The following is a 15,033-nucleotide window of genomic DNA, read 5'->3' as shown; positions in this document are numbered from 1 at the left end:
ACGTCATTTGAGTTTATTATTTTTTAAGAAAATTCTGAACAGATCCCCTGTCCAGAAGGTAAATGAGAACTGTATCAGCAGCCATATCCAAGTGGTCTGCAATTTGTATAAGCAGCTATATTCATTTCTTGTACTTTGCTTCGCCAAGTAGGTATTGGGGCTGCTGTAGACTCGACCTTGAATTTTAATGAAAAAAATATTTCTGGGGGCCGCGCTAGTGCAGGTACATCAAACCATATGAGTGTCTCGTTATTCTGAAAAAACAAAAAAGACATCAAGAATTGTAATGGAATGAGTCTCCGGTCCAGTCTTCGAAAAGATAGTGATAAGGAGTGCTTTATATGGAGAGGTTCTTTTCTGGGCTCAAACTGACAAGCAAAGGGGGCCATGGGGACAGGTTTTGGTTGGAGAGTGGGTCAAAATTTATGAGGTCGGTGCTGGTTTTCACAAAATTTAAGAAACATGGGTTGAATTAACTAACACATGTACATAGTAAAATTTTCATTTGCCTCACATATTGAATTTTACCCAACTTTTGGATAACTTTATTTACATACACTTTCTCTTCTTGTTTACTGTTATTTTCTTTTTTTTAGTTGCAAAATGACTTTGTTAAATTTGTTGTTGTTTTGATAATTTTATAATTGAGATTTATTCTTTATGATAATTGAAAGTTATGTTTCAAATTTGAGCTCATTTGGAATAGATTTAGGCATTGAATCATGTATTTGATTGTTGAAATTCGAAAAATAAGTTTATGCTTCAGAACTTAAGATTCGAAATCTGAAGTTGCATTCAATATATTGAACTAGTACTTAATATTTGAATTTATAAAATTACATTTGAAAGAAAGAAGAACTTCAGATTTAATTTCTGGAGTTGGATAAAGATATTAAATTACTTCAGATTCGAATTTTTGAAGTAGCATTTGAAAGATATAAGAATTTTGGATTTGATATTCTGAACTTGTATTGAAAAGATTGAACTATTTCAAATCCGAGCGGATATACTTTGTAAAATTTTGTGCAATGTGGGTATAACTTTAGCAATGACCCCAAAAGTGGATATATATGAAATTGGCCCCATATATAAGAACGGAATACGTGTGTGACAACATACAAAATGGTGCTATTAGATATTCATTTTGACCTTTTGAAATTAGTCAACTATGCTATTTTAAAAAAAATCATTTAATATAGATAATTTAAATAATAAGTAGATAGGAAAAAGTAAGATAGACAAAACTGAAAGAAAAAAAAAATGACAAAAATCTTCAACATGAATATGGGGAATTGAGTAATCTTTTAGTTGAGCTCTTATATGTTATCTTTAAAAAATTAAAAATAATCTTTCTCGTCCTAAAAGAAACGATATGCAAATTTAGTTTTTGGTAAATCAATCACAAATTTAAAATTTTGATGTTATCATAAACTACATAAAGATACAAAAAAATCAAATAATTTAATTTAAAATATCTTAGAGGTGTTTCATTTCTATATAATAAATAAAATAATAACATCTATTTTCTGGAAGGATAAAGTAAGAAAAAGAAAAATAAGAACAAGAAACAAAAGGCGGATAGAATGACGAAATGCCCTCCTCCTTCCCGCCAACCTCAACCCTTCATTTCCCGCCAAATTCTGAACCCTAACTCCAAAATAAGACGCAAACCCTCCCAAATCTCAACTTTCACAACTCTCTCTCTTTCTCTCTCCTCCCTCCCTCTCTTCACACACACAGTTTCAGTCTCTCTCTGTCAGCCATGGATCTAAGTGATGAAGTCAGGGCATCGCACAAAAGAACTTTCCTCAAATTCTTTGAACAAACTGTAAGATTTTCTCCATAACCATTTTTATTTCTTTCTCCACATTATTTCTGTTCGATATAGTTTGTGTAATTTGACGGACTGTTAGTTGTATTTAATTATTTTGTTATATTTGCAACTGCGGATTCACTTTTTGCAGGAGCTGGACACGGAGCTGAAGAAGGATTTTGACTCAATGATCAACAATAACAGGCGTCGTGTCATTTTGGACCTCTCTGATTTCTACAATGACAGAGAAGGCTCTGATTTGGCTCGCAGGTTTCCTATTTTTCACGAATTTTAGTGATGTGATTTGGCTCGTATAATTTGAAGAAAAAAATAAAAATTACATACTGATTTTTGGTTGCCTTTTTGAAAATGAACTACTACCTAGGCTTGATGTTTTGGTTTTTCCAGTTTTTTTAGCTTGCGGGATCAATTTGAGGGAAAAATGCTGGAAAAGAACAAGATTTTCAATGATTTTTTTGTTTGATTGAGTATTTGAAGTACTAGCTAGGGTTGTTGACATTAGTTTCCAGTTTGTCAATTTTTTATTTTTCTTGAATTGTGTAGGATTCTTCAGAATCCAAGTGAATATATGCAGCCATTGGTTGATTCTTTAACGGATATGATCCGGACCCATAATCCCAAGTACCTTAAAGAAGGAGAGCAAGTGTTGGTTGGGTTTACTGGTCCATTTGTTTCGAGGAGAGTAACCCCAAGAGAGCTTTTGTCCCGTTTCATTGGTTCCATGGTCTGCGTTGAAGGAATTGTTACCAAGTGTATGACTTTCCAATCTGCTTATAGTGCTCATTTCTAGCTCATATATGATGACTTTGTGGTGTTATGTCAGTGTAAAGTGTAGATTTTGAATTATTCATATGTACTGTGGTATCACCAATTTTGCCAATGAAGTAGTTTGTTTTAATTGATGTCGTTAATGAATCAGTAGGAAGGACTAATAATTTCTGAGTCAGGTATTGCAAGTTTTGATGATTTAGGGTCTATGGTGAAAACATTGATGAATACTTTTCAAAGAAAGTGCTTTTATAATGGTAAAAACAATGAAAAGAGAGAACTATTTAACTGGTGTGCTAGTTGTTTTACATCATGCCACAAAGGCTTGGGTATGATGATACAGCTGATTTGTGTTTGGCAGCTGTATGTTGGTTGTGATTTTCCATTTGGAATGACCTTTTAAACATATCCCTGTCCATACGACAGGGGAAGACATGCATATGTCTAGTGATTGAATTTAAGGTGATTTAGTAGTTGCTCGCTTTTAGGGGGGCATGCTATATCAGTACCAGGCTAGTGAACGGACTAGAACACTGAACTTTCTAGGACTATAGTTCTATTATAAGAGGGTTCAATTTATTAAGCAAGAGCTATAATTGAGTCCTAAGTAGCTGGACTGGACAAGAGATATCCATTTTATCCATTTCTACTGGTGATTTCTGTGTTCCTTATTTTCAGAAAAATGCACCATATTCTTAGAAGCATTTTGGATCTCTGTTAGTTTCAGTAACTAGTGCAGTTTGCTGGTTGAAACTGGAAAAAGATTAGCTAGCTGTCTTCTAGTGAGACAAGAAACAAAAGTTCCTTATGGACTGTCACTTTTGGTAGAGATTTCTTTTGATCCACAATGCTTTTCATGCTTTGTGCTCCAATTTCTCGAATCATGGATATCAAGTTGTTATTTCATATTTGAATGTGTTGTCTTCTGTTGCTCTGTTTCTTTATTAGCATCAATTTTCCTCTTGATTTTTCCTGCTTATATCTGCAATCTGAAGTATGCATGAATATAAAACACATGTATTTTTCATTATTTCTTGTTGTTTATAACTGAAGTGTATCACTATCTTTTATCACTCTCTTTCATTATCAGCATCACATCTATTCTGCAGTGGCGGATGCACATGGTGGAAAGCGGGTTCAACTTAACCCGCTTTGTCAAAAAATAATATTGTGTATATGTATAAATTACTATTAAAGCTGCATAAATTTTGTATAAATATTTTATTTGAACCCACTTGACAACTACTATTTTACGACTAAAGTTATGTACTTCTAAGATTGAACCCGCTTGCACAAAATCCTGGGTCCGCCACTGCTATTCTGCATTGGCTTTTCCATCTTATATTTGCAATGAAACATTTACATGTATTACTAAAAGGGGAGACACAAGTTAAATCACAGATTTCACCTGTCATCAACGAAATTATTGAGTTATAAACATTGTCTGTAATTTGTTGAGTTATAAATTGCTTTCTTGTTTTATATTGAGTCCTTAGCTTTGAGGCTACTTACTAATTGATTATTTTAGTTAACTTTATTGATGAAAACTGCTACTTTCAACATCTATAGGTTCTCTTGTGAGGCCAAAGGTAGTAAAGAGTGTCCACTTTTGCCCGACAACTGAGAAATTCATGGCCCGTGAATACAGAGATATCACGTCAAATGTTGGTCTGCCAACTGGTTCTGTGTACCCGACACGGGTAATAATAAATTGATTTACTGTGTAGTTTTGTTTTTGTTTTTTATTTAGCAAAAAGAAATTTTACAAGAATGATTATATTGCAGGATGATAATGGAAATTTGCTAGTTACAGAATATGGGCTATGCACATATAAAGATCACCAAACTTTATCAATGCAAGAGGTTCCTGAAAATTCTGCTCCTGGTCAACTTCCTCGAACAGTTGATATAGTTGTGGAGGATGATCTTGTTGATTCATGCAAGCCTGGAGACCGTGTAGCAGTTGTTGGGGTATACAAAGCTCTTCCTAGTAAAAGCCAAGGAAGCATGAATGGGGTATTCAGGTTGTGTGTTTAAAGTAAAATACTACCCTTAGAGTAGTTAACCACTGTTTTCTGTATTTAATCCTGTCCACCAATTTTGTTGTGCAGAACAATCCTCATAGCTAACAATGTGTCTCTCCTTAACAAGTCAGCAAATGCGCCAAACTACACAGAGAAAGTCCTGAAAGACATCAAGAATATATGTGGTAGGGATGATACTTTTGACCTACTTGCTAATTCACTGGCTCCTTCAATCTATGGGCATTTGTGGATAAAGAAAGCAGTAGTTCTGCTCATGCTCGGTGGGATTGAAAAGAACTTGAAAAATGGAACTCATTTAAGAGGGTAAGATGAGCTCTTTGGCCTTATGTTAGCGTCCTTTTGCTCTCCTTAGCACCATTGCTAGCATTACTGCTTGACCATGTGAATCAAGCCTTTTTTATTTTCAGTTGCTTCAGGCAACTATAGTAGAACTTTTTGATGTACAGTAACTTCTCCATATGAGATTGATTCTTGAGTCCTCACAGCTACCATTTTTACTGTATTTAGTGATATAAACATGATGATGGTTGGTGATCCATCTGTTGCCAAGTCTCAGCTGCTGAGAGCAATTATGAATATTGCTCCATTAGCAATATCAACTACTGGTCGTGGTTCTTCTGGAGTTGGTTTGACAGCCGCAGTTACTTCTGATCAAGAAACAGGTAATTCTTTTTCAAAAGCAGGATTTGCATTGTATGTAGAGTAAACTGACAAATATGTACTTGGAAACAGGAGAAAGAAGGCTAGAAGCTGGTGCCATGGTACTTGCTGACAGAGGTGTTGTTTGCATTGATGAGTTCGATAAAATGAATGATCAAGATCGAGTTGCTATACATGAAGTTATGGAACAGCAGACTGTAACAATTGCTAAAGCAGGAATCCATGCATCATTGAATGCTCGATGCAGTGTAGTTGCAGCTGCAAATCCCATATATGGTTCTGTAAGTTGTTCAAAACACGTCCACCTATGTGTAATATCCTTAAGTTATGTGTCATTAACTTTTCTATACCATCTTGGTTCTTGACAGTATGACCGATCATTAACTCCAACGAAGAACATCGGACTTCCAGACTCTCTGCTCTCTCGTTTTGATTTGTTGTTTATTGTTCTGGATCAAATGGATCCTGGGGTTGATCGTCAAATTTCTGAGCATGTTTTGCGCATGCATCAGTATCGTACAATAGATGGAGGTAGGTTCGCAGTGAAGTTTGAAAATCTCCATGTGTTTCCTTTCTTTTTTGCTTATGAATGAAGCGAACTATTTCACCTTTTAGGTAGCTCGACATCAGATGACAATTCAAGATATGAAGAGCAAAATGACAAGGACGAAATGCCTCTCTATGTTAAGCATAATCGGACGTTACATGGTAATTCAAGTCGGCGTAAAAAGGATGTGCTGACCATCCAGTTTCTTAAGACATACATTCATTATGCAAAAAACAGGATCCACCCTGAACTGACTGATGAGGTAATTTAGCTTAATTTATGCATAATGATGATACCACCATTGCTTTCCCTTGCAAAATCAAATTTTTCTTTATTCCTTTGGAATTTAAAATTTGAGATCCCTCTTAAAGAATAAGGCTTTAAATAAACCTTAGGCATATCTTGATTGATGTACTGCTCCCATTCTGATATTTATAATAACCATTTGTAGGCATCTGATCACATAGCTACTGCTTACGCAGAGCTTAGGAGTGCCAGTACAAATGCGAAGGTTTGTGTTTGATGTCTGAATATCCAGATAACTATCTTGTTACAGTTTTTGTGTGATGTAATTGATTTGCCTGAATTTCCAATAGACTGGGGGAGGAACACTTCCAATTACTGCCAGAACTTTGGAAACAATTATTCGGCTCTCAACTGCCCATGCCAAGCTGAAGTTGAGAAGACAGGTGTGAATCTTCTTTGATTATAATTCCTATGGTAGGACGATGAACTAAACCGTATGTAACTTCTTAGGACTGTAGTTTCACTGAGTATGTTCTGCTTTCTCATTCTTGGCGTGGTTATCTTCACTGAATGGATTTTCTTTTGCTATAAAATTTCTTTCAATTCCTTTTCTGGCAGGTTTTGAAGTCTGATGTTGACGCTGCTCTTCAAGTTCTACATTTTGCCATATATCATCAAGAACTGACTGAGATGGAGGAACGTGAGCAAGAAAGAGAAAAGGAATTGGAGAAAAAGCGCAGAGCTGACCATGATGCTGGTAATAATGGTTCAGCTCGTAAACGCAGAGCTGAGCATGATGCTGGTACTGAATCAGCTGATCATGAAGCCGACGGAGTTGGGTGAGTTACTGACTGAATATACTTGCTTCAGCTACTATCACCATTTTTGAGTCTTAGGGGGTTGTTTGGTATGAGGTATAAGGTGGGATAAGATGTAGGATAAATTTATACCGCCAACCAAACAAGGTATAAATTTAATCCCATACTTAATCCAGGATATCCCATCTTATCCCATCAAATGTGGGATTATTTAATCCCACCTCTCATGTGCTATAAATTAGTACTTGGATTATAATCTCGGGATAATTTAGTCCGCGTACTAAACGACCCCTAGGGGTATCTTGTTTATCTGCTACAGGTATGTTAGTTTTTTGGTAAGTGGTTTTTAATAACTGATAAGTTGTCATCAAGTAAACAATAGTAGGTGGTTGCAACTTCCTCACATTTCATTCCTTTGATTATCTATTTATATGGTGTTATTCACATTTCATTCCTTTGATGATCTATCTATATGGTGTTATCTTGTTTTATCTATTATGATATTTATCCTTCTAATGTCTATGTTTCTAAAATTTTCTTTTGCATTCTTCTTGGAAAAGGGGCAGTGAAGCAATGGAAACTGATGATCCTTCGGCAGCTGAAATCAGCGTATCTCCTGAGAGGTCTGAGCGATTAACTAATTGATCATTGAATGCATTTTCTTATACTCCATGATTGATGTCGATTATGGAATCTAACATCTCTGAACTTGCTTGCAGATTGCAAGCATTCAGTGCAGTGCTTGGTAGGCACAGGAGCTCACAACATGTTGAACAAATTTCAGTTGCTGATGTAGAGAGTGTTGTCAACAATGGGGCTCCTGTACCTTACTCAAAGGCGGAGATAGAGAAACTATTACAGGTATGCAAGTTCTTTAATTACAATGTCTTTGGTGTCCAAGTTACAAACGTATGTGAAGATTACCTATTTTTTCACAAGTGGGCAACACTGGAATGTGTATTTTAGTTTTGATATATTGCTTGGATAACTTATTTTGAAGGTTAAACAACTAATAGTGGGAAGTGCTCTAATGTGCAGATGATGCAAGAGAAAGGCCAATTGTGGATACATAGTGACACCAATGTTGTTTACTTCATGTAAAACAGTCTAATTGGAGCTCCAAGAGCAGTTGTCTCCTTTCTGATGGATGGTCCAAGCCTAACTATATGGGGAATGTTTTCGGTTGTTATACCAAAACTTTTCTTATTTCTTTGATATTGTGGTACTCCTCTCTTTATCCCCACTTTGACATTCAGATGTAGATCTGATGAAGCATTTGAATCTTATATTTCCCCTTTAGGAAACCATGCTCAATTTGTTATGACCACCATTTACTTAGCTTTAACCAGAAGTTGTTTCCTCAACTGAAAAGTTGCATATCACGTGAGTGTATATATACCTCGTTAGTAGGCGTTGCCTCATCTAGGCCTAAAACCACATGGTAAGCCTGCATTAACTTCTCTAATAAATAAGCCTTGTTTTTCTTCAAGTCTAACAGTTAAGCCTCTAATCAAGAAGGTTAAAAGAAACCTGAAGCAACGACAAATAAAAGCAGAAAACATTGGAGAAAATGAAGACAACTTGTGGCAGCGTTTAGCACTTGAGCTATTCTTTAAAATCATGATCGGCTTTCACTTGTTCCACTCAAGAGTGCATTGAAGTTTTTCCATAATAATCGTACAAAAAAGTAGGTCAATTCCAAATATTATAAGGTTCACTTTGTATATATGTCTGATCACACGTTCAGTCACACGAAACTCCAAACGAATGTAATTATTATCCCTAGCTTGGTGATAAGTGATACGGAGTAACAGTGTTTAATTGAATTATTAATTCTGGTATAAGCAATTTCAGGATTATTTACCACTACAATATTTTTCTTATGCCGTACTCCCCCCTTCTCCCCCTCGAAATCCTTTAAAAACACTCATGTCAAAACTGGAAATAAAAGTTTATATAAGTTTATTTAGTGTAAAATCAAATGTAAGTTTTTATATTATATCCTTGTATGTTATTTTAGATCAATGATCAAACATTTACCAATAAAAATATACTCACTAAATAATTTCATCATTATTTAATCTCTGTATTATGACCTCCAATAATAATCTCAAAATAAGTTCCTCACAAACCTAACGATTCTAATTATACAAACAGTAAAGATGAAATAAGATATAATGAAAATAACTTTTTCGACTTCCATAAAATATTATACGATAAAAATCTATCACAAAAATATGACTAATAAGTATCTTTTCCATTTAATAAAAAAAAACTAGTGCAAGTTTAACTCCATATTAATTGTTTCATGATAGAAATAGCCCTCAAATAACAAAAAAAGAAACTTTTTAATTGAAAAAACAAGAAAAGAAAATTAGACAAAAAGATAGAACTGTTATAAAATCTTGAATTATGATGGATGTTCATAACCACCAAAGGAGTAATGCTCACTACTCTTCTCAATTATCTCTATACCCCCCCCCCCCCCTCCCCATGATCTTCCTCCATGATGTTCCTCTCAAATTCTTAATGACATATTTATGTAGTGACAATTCCACTCAATAGTGGCCATTTCTCTCAATAGTGGCCATTCCACTCACTATTTCACAATAGTGATTTTTCACTTTTCATGCTTATATAAAGGCCTTGTAATATATAGGAAAGATAACACAATTGAAGAAGAAAATCTCTTCTTTCTCTCTATCTCCATTTCTTGTTCATGTTTTACTAAATTGCTTTTATTTCACAACACGTTATCAGCACGAATGACTCATTTCATAATTTTCTATCAAGATTATGTGGTAGGTGCTCTTTAACTTCCATGGCGTTGGCCAATACCAATTTGGCAGCAAGGTAACTTTATTCTATTTTTTCTTCATAATGGTAAGGGTTTATACATTCATACCACTACACAAATATCTACTTTTTTGTACTATCTAATATGAAATTTCTTTTCGTAGAGTTTTAGTCAGTAAGGAACATAATTGTTGCCTAAACCAAACCCAAAGTAAAAATTTAAGAAAGTGAGATGTACGAGATCTCTATTGTCCAGGGAGTGAATTTCACAATTCATTCTAATATTAAATTATTTTATGATTAAAGGTTAATATAATTTATATTACACGATAGTATAATTATAATTTTGAAGAGAAATGAATTTGTTATATAATCAAATACGACCATAGGTAAGATTTATTTGCCTTCATTCATCATAGTGGTGTTTTTATGAGTTTGTGCATGTTATACAGAAATATATGACATCTTTGAGATCATAATGTTTATTAATAGTACATAAAGCTAATGATTAAAAAAAAAGGATGGCTTAGCACCGAACTATAGCAATATCTTTGGTCTTTCTCTTCCTATATATTTTGATTCTTGATGCATGCGATTTAGTTTTGTTTGTTTGATGTTGAGTTAGACTTACATTTATAAGGATGAGCACAATATTAAAATGATTACCAAATTGGAGAGGTACTGTGACTATAAAAATTACTACTATAATTGAAGGTGTATTACAACTCTATGTGTATATGATTTTAAAATTATAAGTACAACTTACCTCCAGAATCTATTTTCAATTAAAATTGTATCGAAAGAACATCATCCCGATACATACATTTGGAAATATTCTTTATATTTTCTATCGTAAATTAGCCCCGCAGTAGCAATATCCTAAAATTGATTCAGGAGATATTATGACATTGATTTATGGTCCATTTGAACTATAATAGGATTTACAACAATTATTCTGACCATAAGAGTTATTATATTCTATAGGTATTGTTGAAACTTAATTTACTTATGCATATAATCATGAATGGTAATATTTTATGGTCCCAATTTATTTTAACATATTATGACATTGATTGAGGATAAGACATCAGATTCAAGTCCTGATACTCCACGGTGATAAGAGTTGGGTTTGAGTCCCAATTCATTATGGCCTAACATGCCTTTATATTGCTAATGCATTGGGTTTGAGTCCCAATGTACCATATTGATGATATAATGATGACTAAAGAAAAATAATATATTTTTCATGAAAAGGCGTGAAGCGCGTCCAACTTGATTTGCTCCATTCTTGAAGTGAATGTGGTAGTAGTGCATAATAAGTCTAAATGAAGACAAATGATTGACGAATGAATGTGGGTATGCCAAAGACCAAAATAATAATAGTCACCATTATGGTCATTGTAAAAAGGAGAACAATAATGGTTCTCAAAATAATCCTTCAAATGTGAAGGAAATATGTATCAATGTGGTCCGTAAATAAAAGGCACGTTCAGATGATTATGGTTTATTCCTTGAAAATGTGACTTGTGATAAGCATTATAAATGCAAATCCATTTCTGAAAGTGAATGTGAAAATATATATGTGATACAAATTATGCATAAGAATGTATTTATGCATGGTTGAATAAATACTATAACTCACCTCTACGGGGGGTTTGAGACAGCTTGACCTTCGGGGAAGAAGTCTGTGGGACCAGAAAAAAAGATAATAAATATTACTGTGTAGTTACATGAATATGTTATTGATCGCGTACATATGGTATGCCGAAAATATTTTTGCCATGTCTTATAAAAGGTTATTAAAGGCAAAATTAAATCAAGAAATGATTTTGCTTATGATGATTTTGACCATGACATCATTATGATATAATTTTATCCGTGAACGAGACATTCAACATATGGGTGGTGTGACAAAAGATCTTGCAGTACAAAATCAATTAAAAACTCTGAAAGAGCTAATTTGTTATTACCCGTATGAGTAAAATTGTTCATGATATTGATATTGTAGTAAGTCTCAAAAGAAACTTTTTGAGTTTCAAATATATTAGTCAAAGTGGTTGGCATATTGAGACTATAAATGAAAGGAAGGATGATTATCTTCATATTACCTTTAATTATACCGGGTAAATATAAAAAGTCACCCAATTTTCATTCTATTTGTACTACACAAATATAAGTATGATGATGGAATCATATGCCACAAGTAAACTAGAGGTTTACTGAAATAAATATTAGTTGGCATGACCAGTTGGCCATCCCGATTCAATTACGATGCGAAAATTAACTGAGAATTCACATTGGCATATATTGAAGAAATAGAAGATTTTTCAAGAATTCTCTTGTGTTACTTATTCTCATGATATACCAGTTAAAGTTGGGATTGAATCCCTTGATTTCTTGAACGAATAAAAGGTGATAAATATATGGGCCCAGTCACCTGCCATGTGGATCGTTTACTATTATATGATTTTAATAGATACATCTATTGTATGGTCACATGTGCATTTGTTATCAACTTGCAGTTTGACTTTTGCAAGGTTGCTTGCTCAAATTATTAGAGCACAGTTTCGAAATATAAATTATGGTAATTTATCTTAATAATGCTGGTTTAAATCCAAGTTGGTTTAGCAAAAAATGTATGCCTCCAATTATAGCTAAACCATTGGTTATGAGAACAAAACTCCCAAAACGAAACTTGGTATGAGATGCATTATTTAATATACAACAGTACTTGTATGCATCGAGCCAGGTTATGAAAATTTCTCCCTATCACAATCGATTCAGGGTCAGGAACCAAATAATTTCCATCTAGAAATATGGATGTGCTATATGATTTAATTATGCCAGCACAATACACAAAGACGGGTTCCCAAAGAAGGTTGAGAAATGTGTTGGTGATCCTAACATTAGGGGGAGAAAATGGGCAGCTGAGAAAATTATGCGTGGAATGAATTATTATTAATACATATAGATCCTCATACAAGAAAATATGAACTTGAAGTTCAAGTGATAATTCATTTGTAAATTATTGCGAGACGCATTTGCTGACCCAAAGCTAAATATCATATTTCAGCTGCTAATGCTCCAAATAGAATAAAGTCCATGAGGAACAAAGTCTATGGCACGCAAAAAGCATAGCAGACCAATCGGTTCCAAAGATAAAACTCCTTGAAGAAGGAGATAAGCAAAAGATAAAGATGATCATACTAAGGAGGCAAGTGTTTTATAAGAGCACCGTGACATAACACTTTATAAGACCTCATGGGAGAGGTTCAGATACCTGAAAGTAATGAGATAAACAGATCTCAATAAGTTATGTCTTATTTGGGTAACGATGGAACCGATATAAAATGATCGTCGACGATATTGTTGATATAATGTAGCGCTCAATATTATTAATATTGATGGGGATCTTGAGCTCAAATCTGTCATAGAATTTAGACAGATAAATGATTGGTCAAATAAAAAATACGTAATAAAATTGACTTCACCTGAAAAATATAAAGTCGGACGGATAGTCCCAACACCTGAAAATATAAAGTCAGTGGAGGTATAAATGTGTTCTTGTACGAAAAAAAAAGTCAAGTCGATAGACATAAAGACGACTTGTGTCATAAGAAGATTTATAAATATCCTAGCATTGATTATATGGAGACATGTTCTCCTTGGTGGATATAGTCATTTCAGGTTTTAATCTGGCAATACATGAAACACTTGATATGCGTATAATGGAAATCATTGAAGGATTTAAATTGTTCTGAAGCATATTAAGATTCTCAAGAAATTTATTAAATAAAGCTTCAGCAAATTCTTATGTAAATTAGAGCGATCATGGCGTACTTGATTTATTTTTGTGTCTAGTGCAATTGGTGCACCAATATATCTTGCTAGAACTATGAGTATAACCATATACTAGCAAGATATAGTTTTATTCCTATATGAAGATATTGGAATACTATTGGGATTATATTGCAAAAGGAATCCTTGATATAGATTTGTTTATTCTAACAAATATTGCCAAAGATTTGTTGGTTATGCAAATGCAGGCATTTTCTGAAGTTCGTTCTTCAAACAATCTATTTGTATGTGAGGGTACTGCCATATTTTTATTTTACAAGATAATCAATTGTTGATACTTATTCAAGTCATATTAATATGCTAGCAACTGATAAATTAAGTCACTCAACACACAACCGATGTGTGACTTTTAAAGAGCTTTCAAAGGCTGTAGAGTGTTTGAAGAAAGAATTTGGAATGAAAGATCTTGGTAAGACAAAATTTTGTCTTGGCCTACAAATTGAACATATAACAAATGAAAGTTTTTGTCCATCAATCAACATACACTGAAAAGGTTTTAAAGCGAATTTATATGGATAATGCACATCCATTTAGTACCCCCAATAGTTGTGAGATCGCTTGACATAAATAAAGACCCATTTCGGCCTCAAAAAAATGATGAAGAGCTCGTTGGTGATGAAACTCCATATTTTAGTGCAATTGGGGCACTGATGTATCTTGCCAACAATACCCGGCCAGATATTGCTTTTGCAGTAAGCTTATTAGCAAGATTTAGCTCCTCCCCAACAAGAAGACATTGGAATAGTGTTAATCATATATTTAGATATCTTCGGGGAACTCTAGATATGTGATTGTTTTATTCTAATGAATTCAAGTCAGAAATGATTGGCTATATCGATGCAGGTTATTTGTCTGATCCACATAAAGCCCGATCTCAAACAGGCTATTTATTTACATATGGAGGTACAACTATATCATGGCGTTCAATGAAACAAACAATGTCACATCTTCAAATCATGCTGAGATAATATCTATTCATGAAGCTAGTCGGGAATGTATTTGGTTGAGATCAATAACTCAGCATATTCAGGAAATGTGTGGTTTTCTTATGAAAAAATATAATCCAACTACACTATATAAAGACAATATCGCTTGCATTGCTCTACTGAAAGGAGGATACATCAAAAGAGAAAGAACAAAGTACATTTCACCAAAATTCTTTTTCACGCATGATCTTCAACAGAATGGTGAAATTAATGTTCAATAGATTCGTTCATGTGAAAATTTGGTTGATCTGTTCACTAAGGCATTACCAACTTCAACATTTGAGAGAATTAAGACAGAAGATTGGAATGCGCCGTCTTCGAGAAATAAAGTGATATTTTCATGAGGGGGAGTAAGATACGCGTTATACTCTTTTTTCCTTAGCCTAGATTTTGTCCCACTGGGTTTTCTTGGTAAGGTTTTTAACGAGAAAGAAAATAAAGCGTATTACAGATATGTGTACTTTTTTTCCTTCAC

At 33.9% G+C, this 15,033-nt stretch overlaps 2 protein-coding genes across 3 annotated transcripts in view; one reads left to right on the top strand and one right to left on the bottom strand.

Moving 5' to 3' along the window:
- LOC104092257 (tobamovirus multiplication protein 1) overlaps window positions 1–1,711 on the bottom strand; it is a 157,775-nt gene extending 156,064 nt beyond the window's left edge. The window contains exon 1 of the mRNA XM_070195434.1: window positions 1,697–1,711. The gene's annotated coding sequence lies outside the window, so the exon portion shown is untranslated. The remainder of the gene's footprint in view (window positions 1–1,696) is intronic.
- LOC104092263 (DNA replication licensing factor MCM3 homolog 2) lies at window positions 1,654–8,222 on the top strand. 2 transcript variants are annotated; one of them, XM_070195433.1, is made up of 16 exons: window positions 1,654–1,828; window positions 1,965–2,083; window positions 2,378–2,586; window positions 4,172–4,302; window positions 4,388–4,626; window positions 4,714–4,950; window positions 5,155–5,309; window positions 5,380–5,588; window positions 5,676–5,842; window positions 5,927–6,116; window positions 6,306–6,365; window positions 6,451–6,543; window positions 6,719–6,939; window positions 7,485–7,541; window positions 7,638–7,779; window positions 7,957–8,222. In XM_070195433.1, the coding sequence occupies exons 1-16, from the start codon at window positions 1,763–1,765 to the stop codon at window positions 8,017–8,019; spliced, it is 2,358 nt and encodes a 785-aa protein (XP_070051534.1). In that variant the 5' UTR covers window positions 1,654–1,762; the 3' UTR covers window positions 8,020–8,222. The 2 variants fall into 2 exon arrangements, with proteins under 2 accessions (XP_070051534.1, XP_070051533.1); XM_070195432.1 differs by having other exon boundaries at window positions 1,656–1,828; window positions 7,479–7,541.
- Window positions 8,223–15,033: the final 6,811 nt, after the last annotated feature.

Source organism: Nicotiana tomentosiformis, chromosome 2, assembly GCF_000390325.3.
Source record: "Nicotiana tomentosiformis chromosome 2, ASM39032v3, whole genome shotgun sequence".
Taxonomy (NCBI): Eukaryota; Viridiplantae; Streptophyta; class Magnoliopsida; order Solanales; family Solanaceae; genus Nicotiana; species Nicotiana tomentosiformis.
This window is presented reverse-complemented; position numbering and strand designations above follow the sequence as displayed.

What these genes read in the sequence shown, in the direction of transcription:
- LOC104092263 (XM_070195432.1), top strand. Translation starts at nt 1,763, where the DNA reads ATGGATCTAAGTGATGAAGTCAGGGCATCGCACAAAAGAACTTTCCTC. An exon ending in TCAAATTCTTTGAACAAACT is followed by an intron (nt 1,829 to 1,964) that starts GTAAGATTTTCT and finishes CACTTTTTGCAG; the next exon opens with GAGCTGGACACGGAGCTGAA. An exon ending in AGCATGAATGGGGTATTCAG is followed by an intron (nt 4,627 to 4,713) that starts GTTGTGTGTTTA and finishes TTTGTTGTGCAG; the next exon opens with AACAATCCTCATAGCTAACA.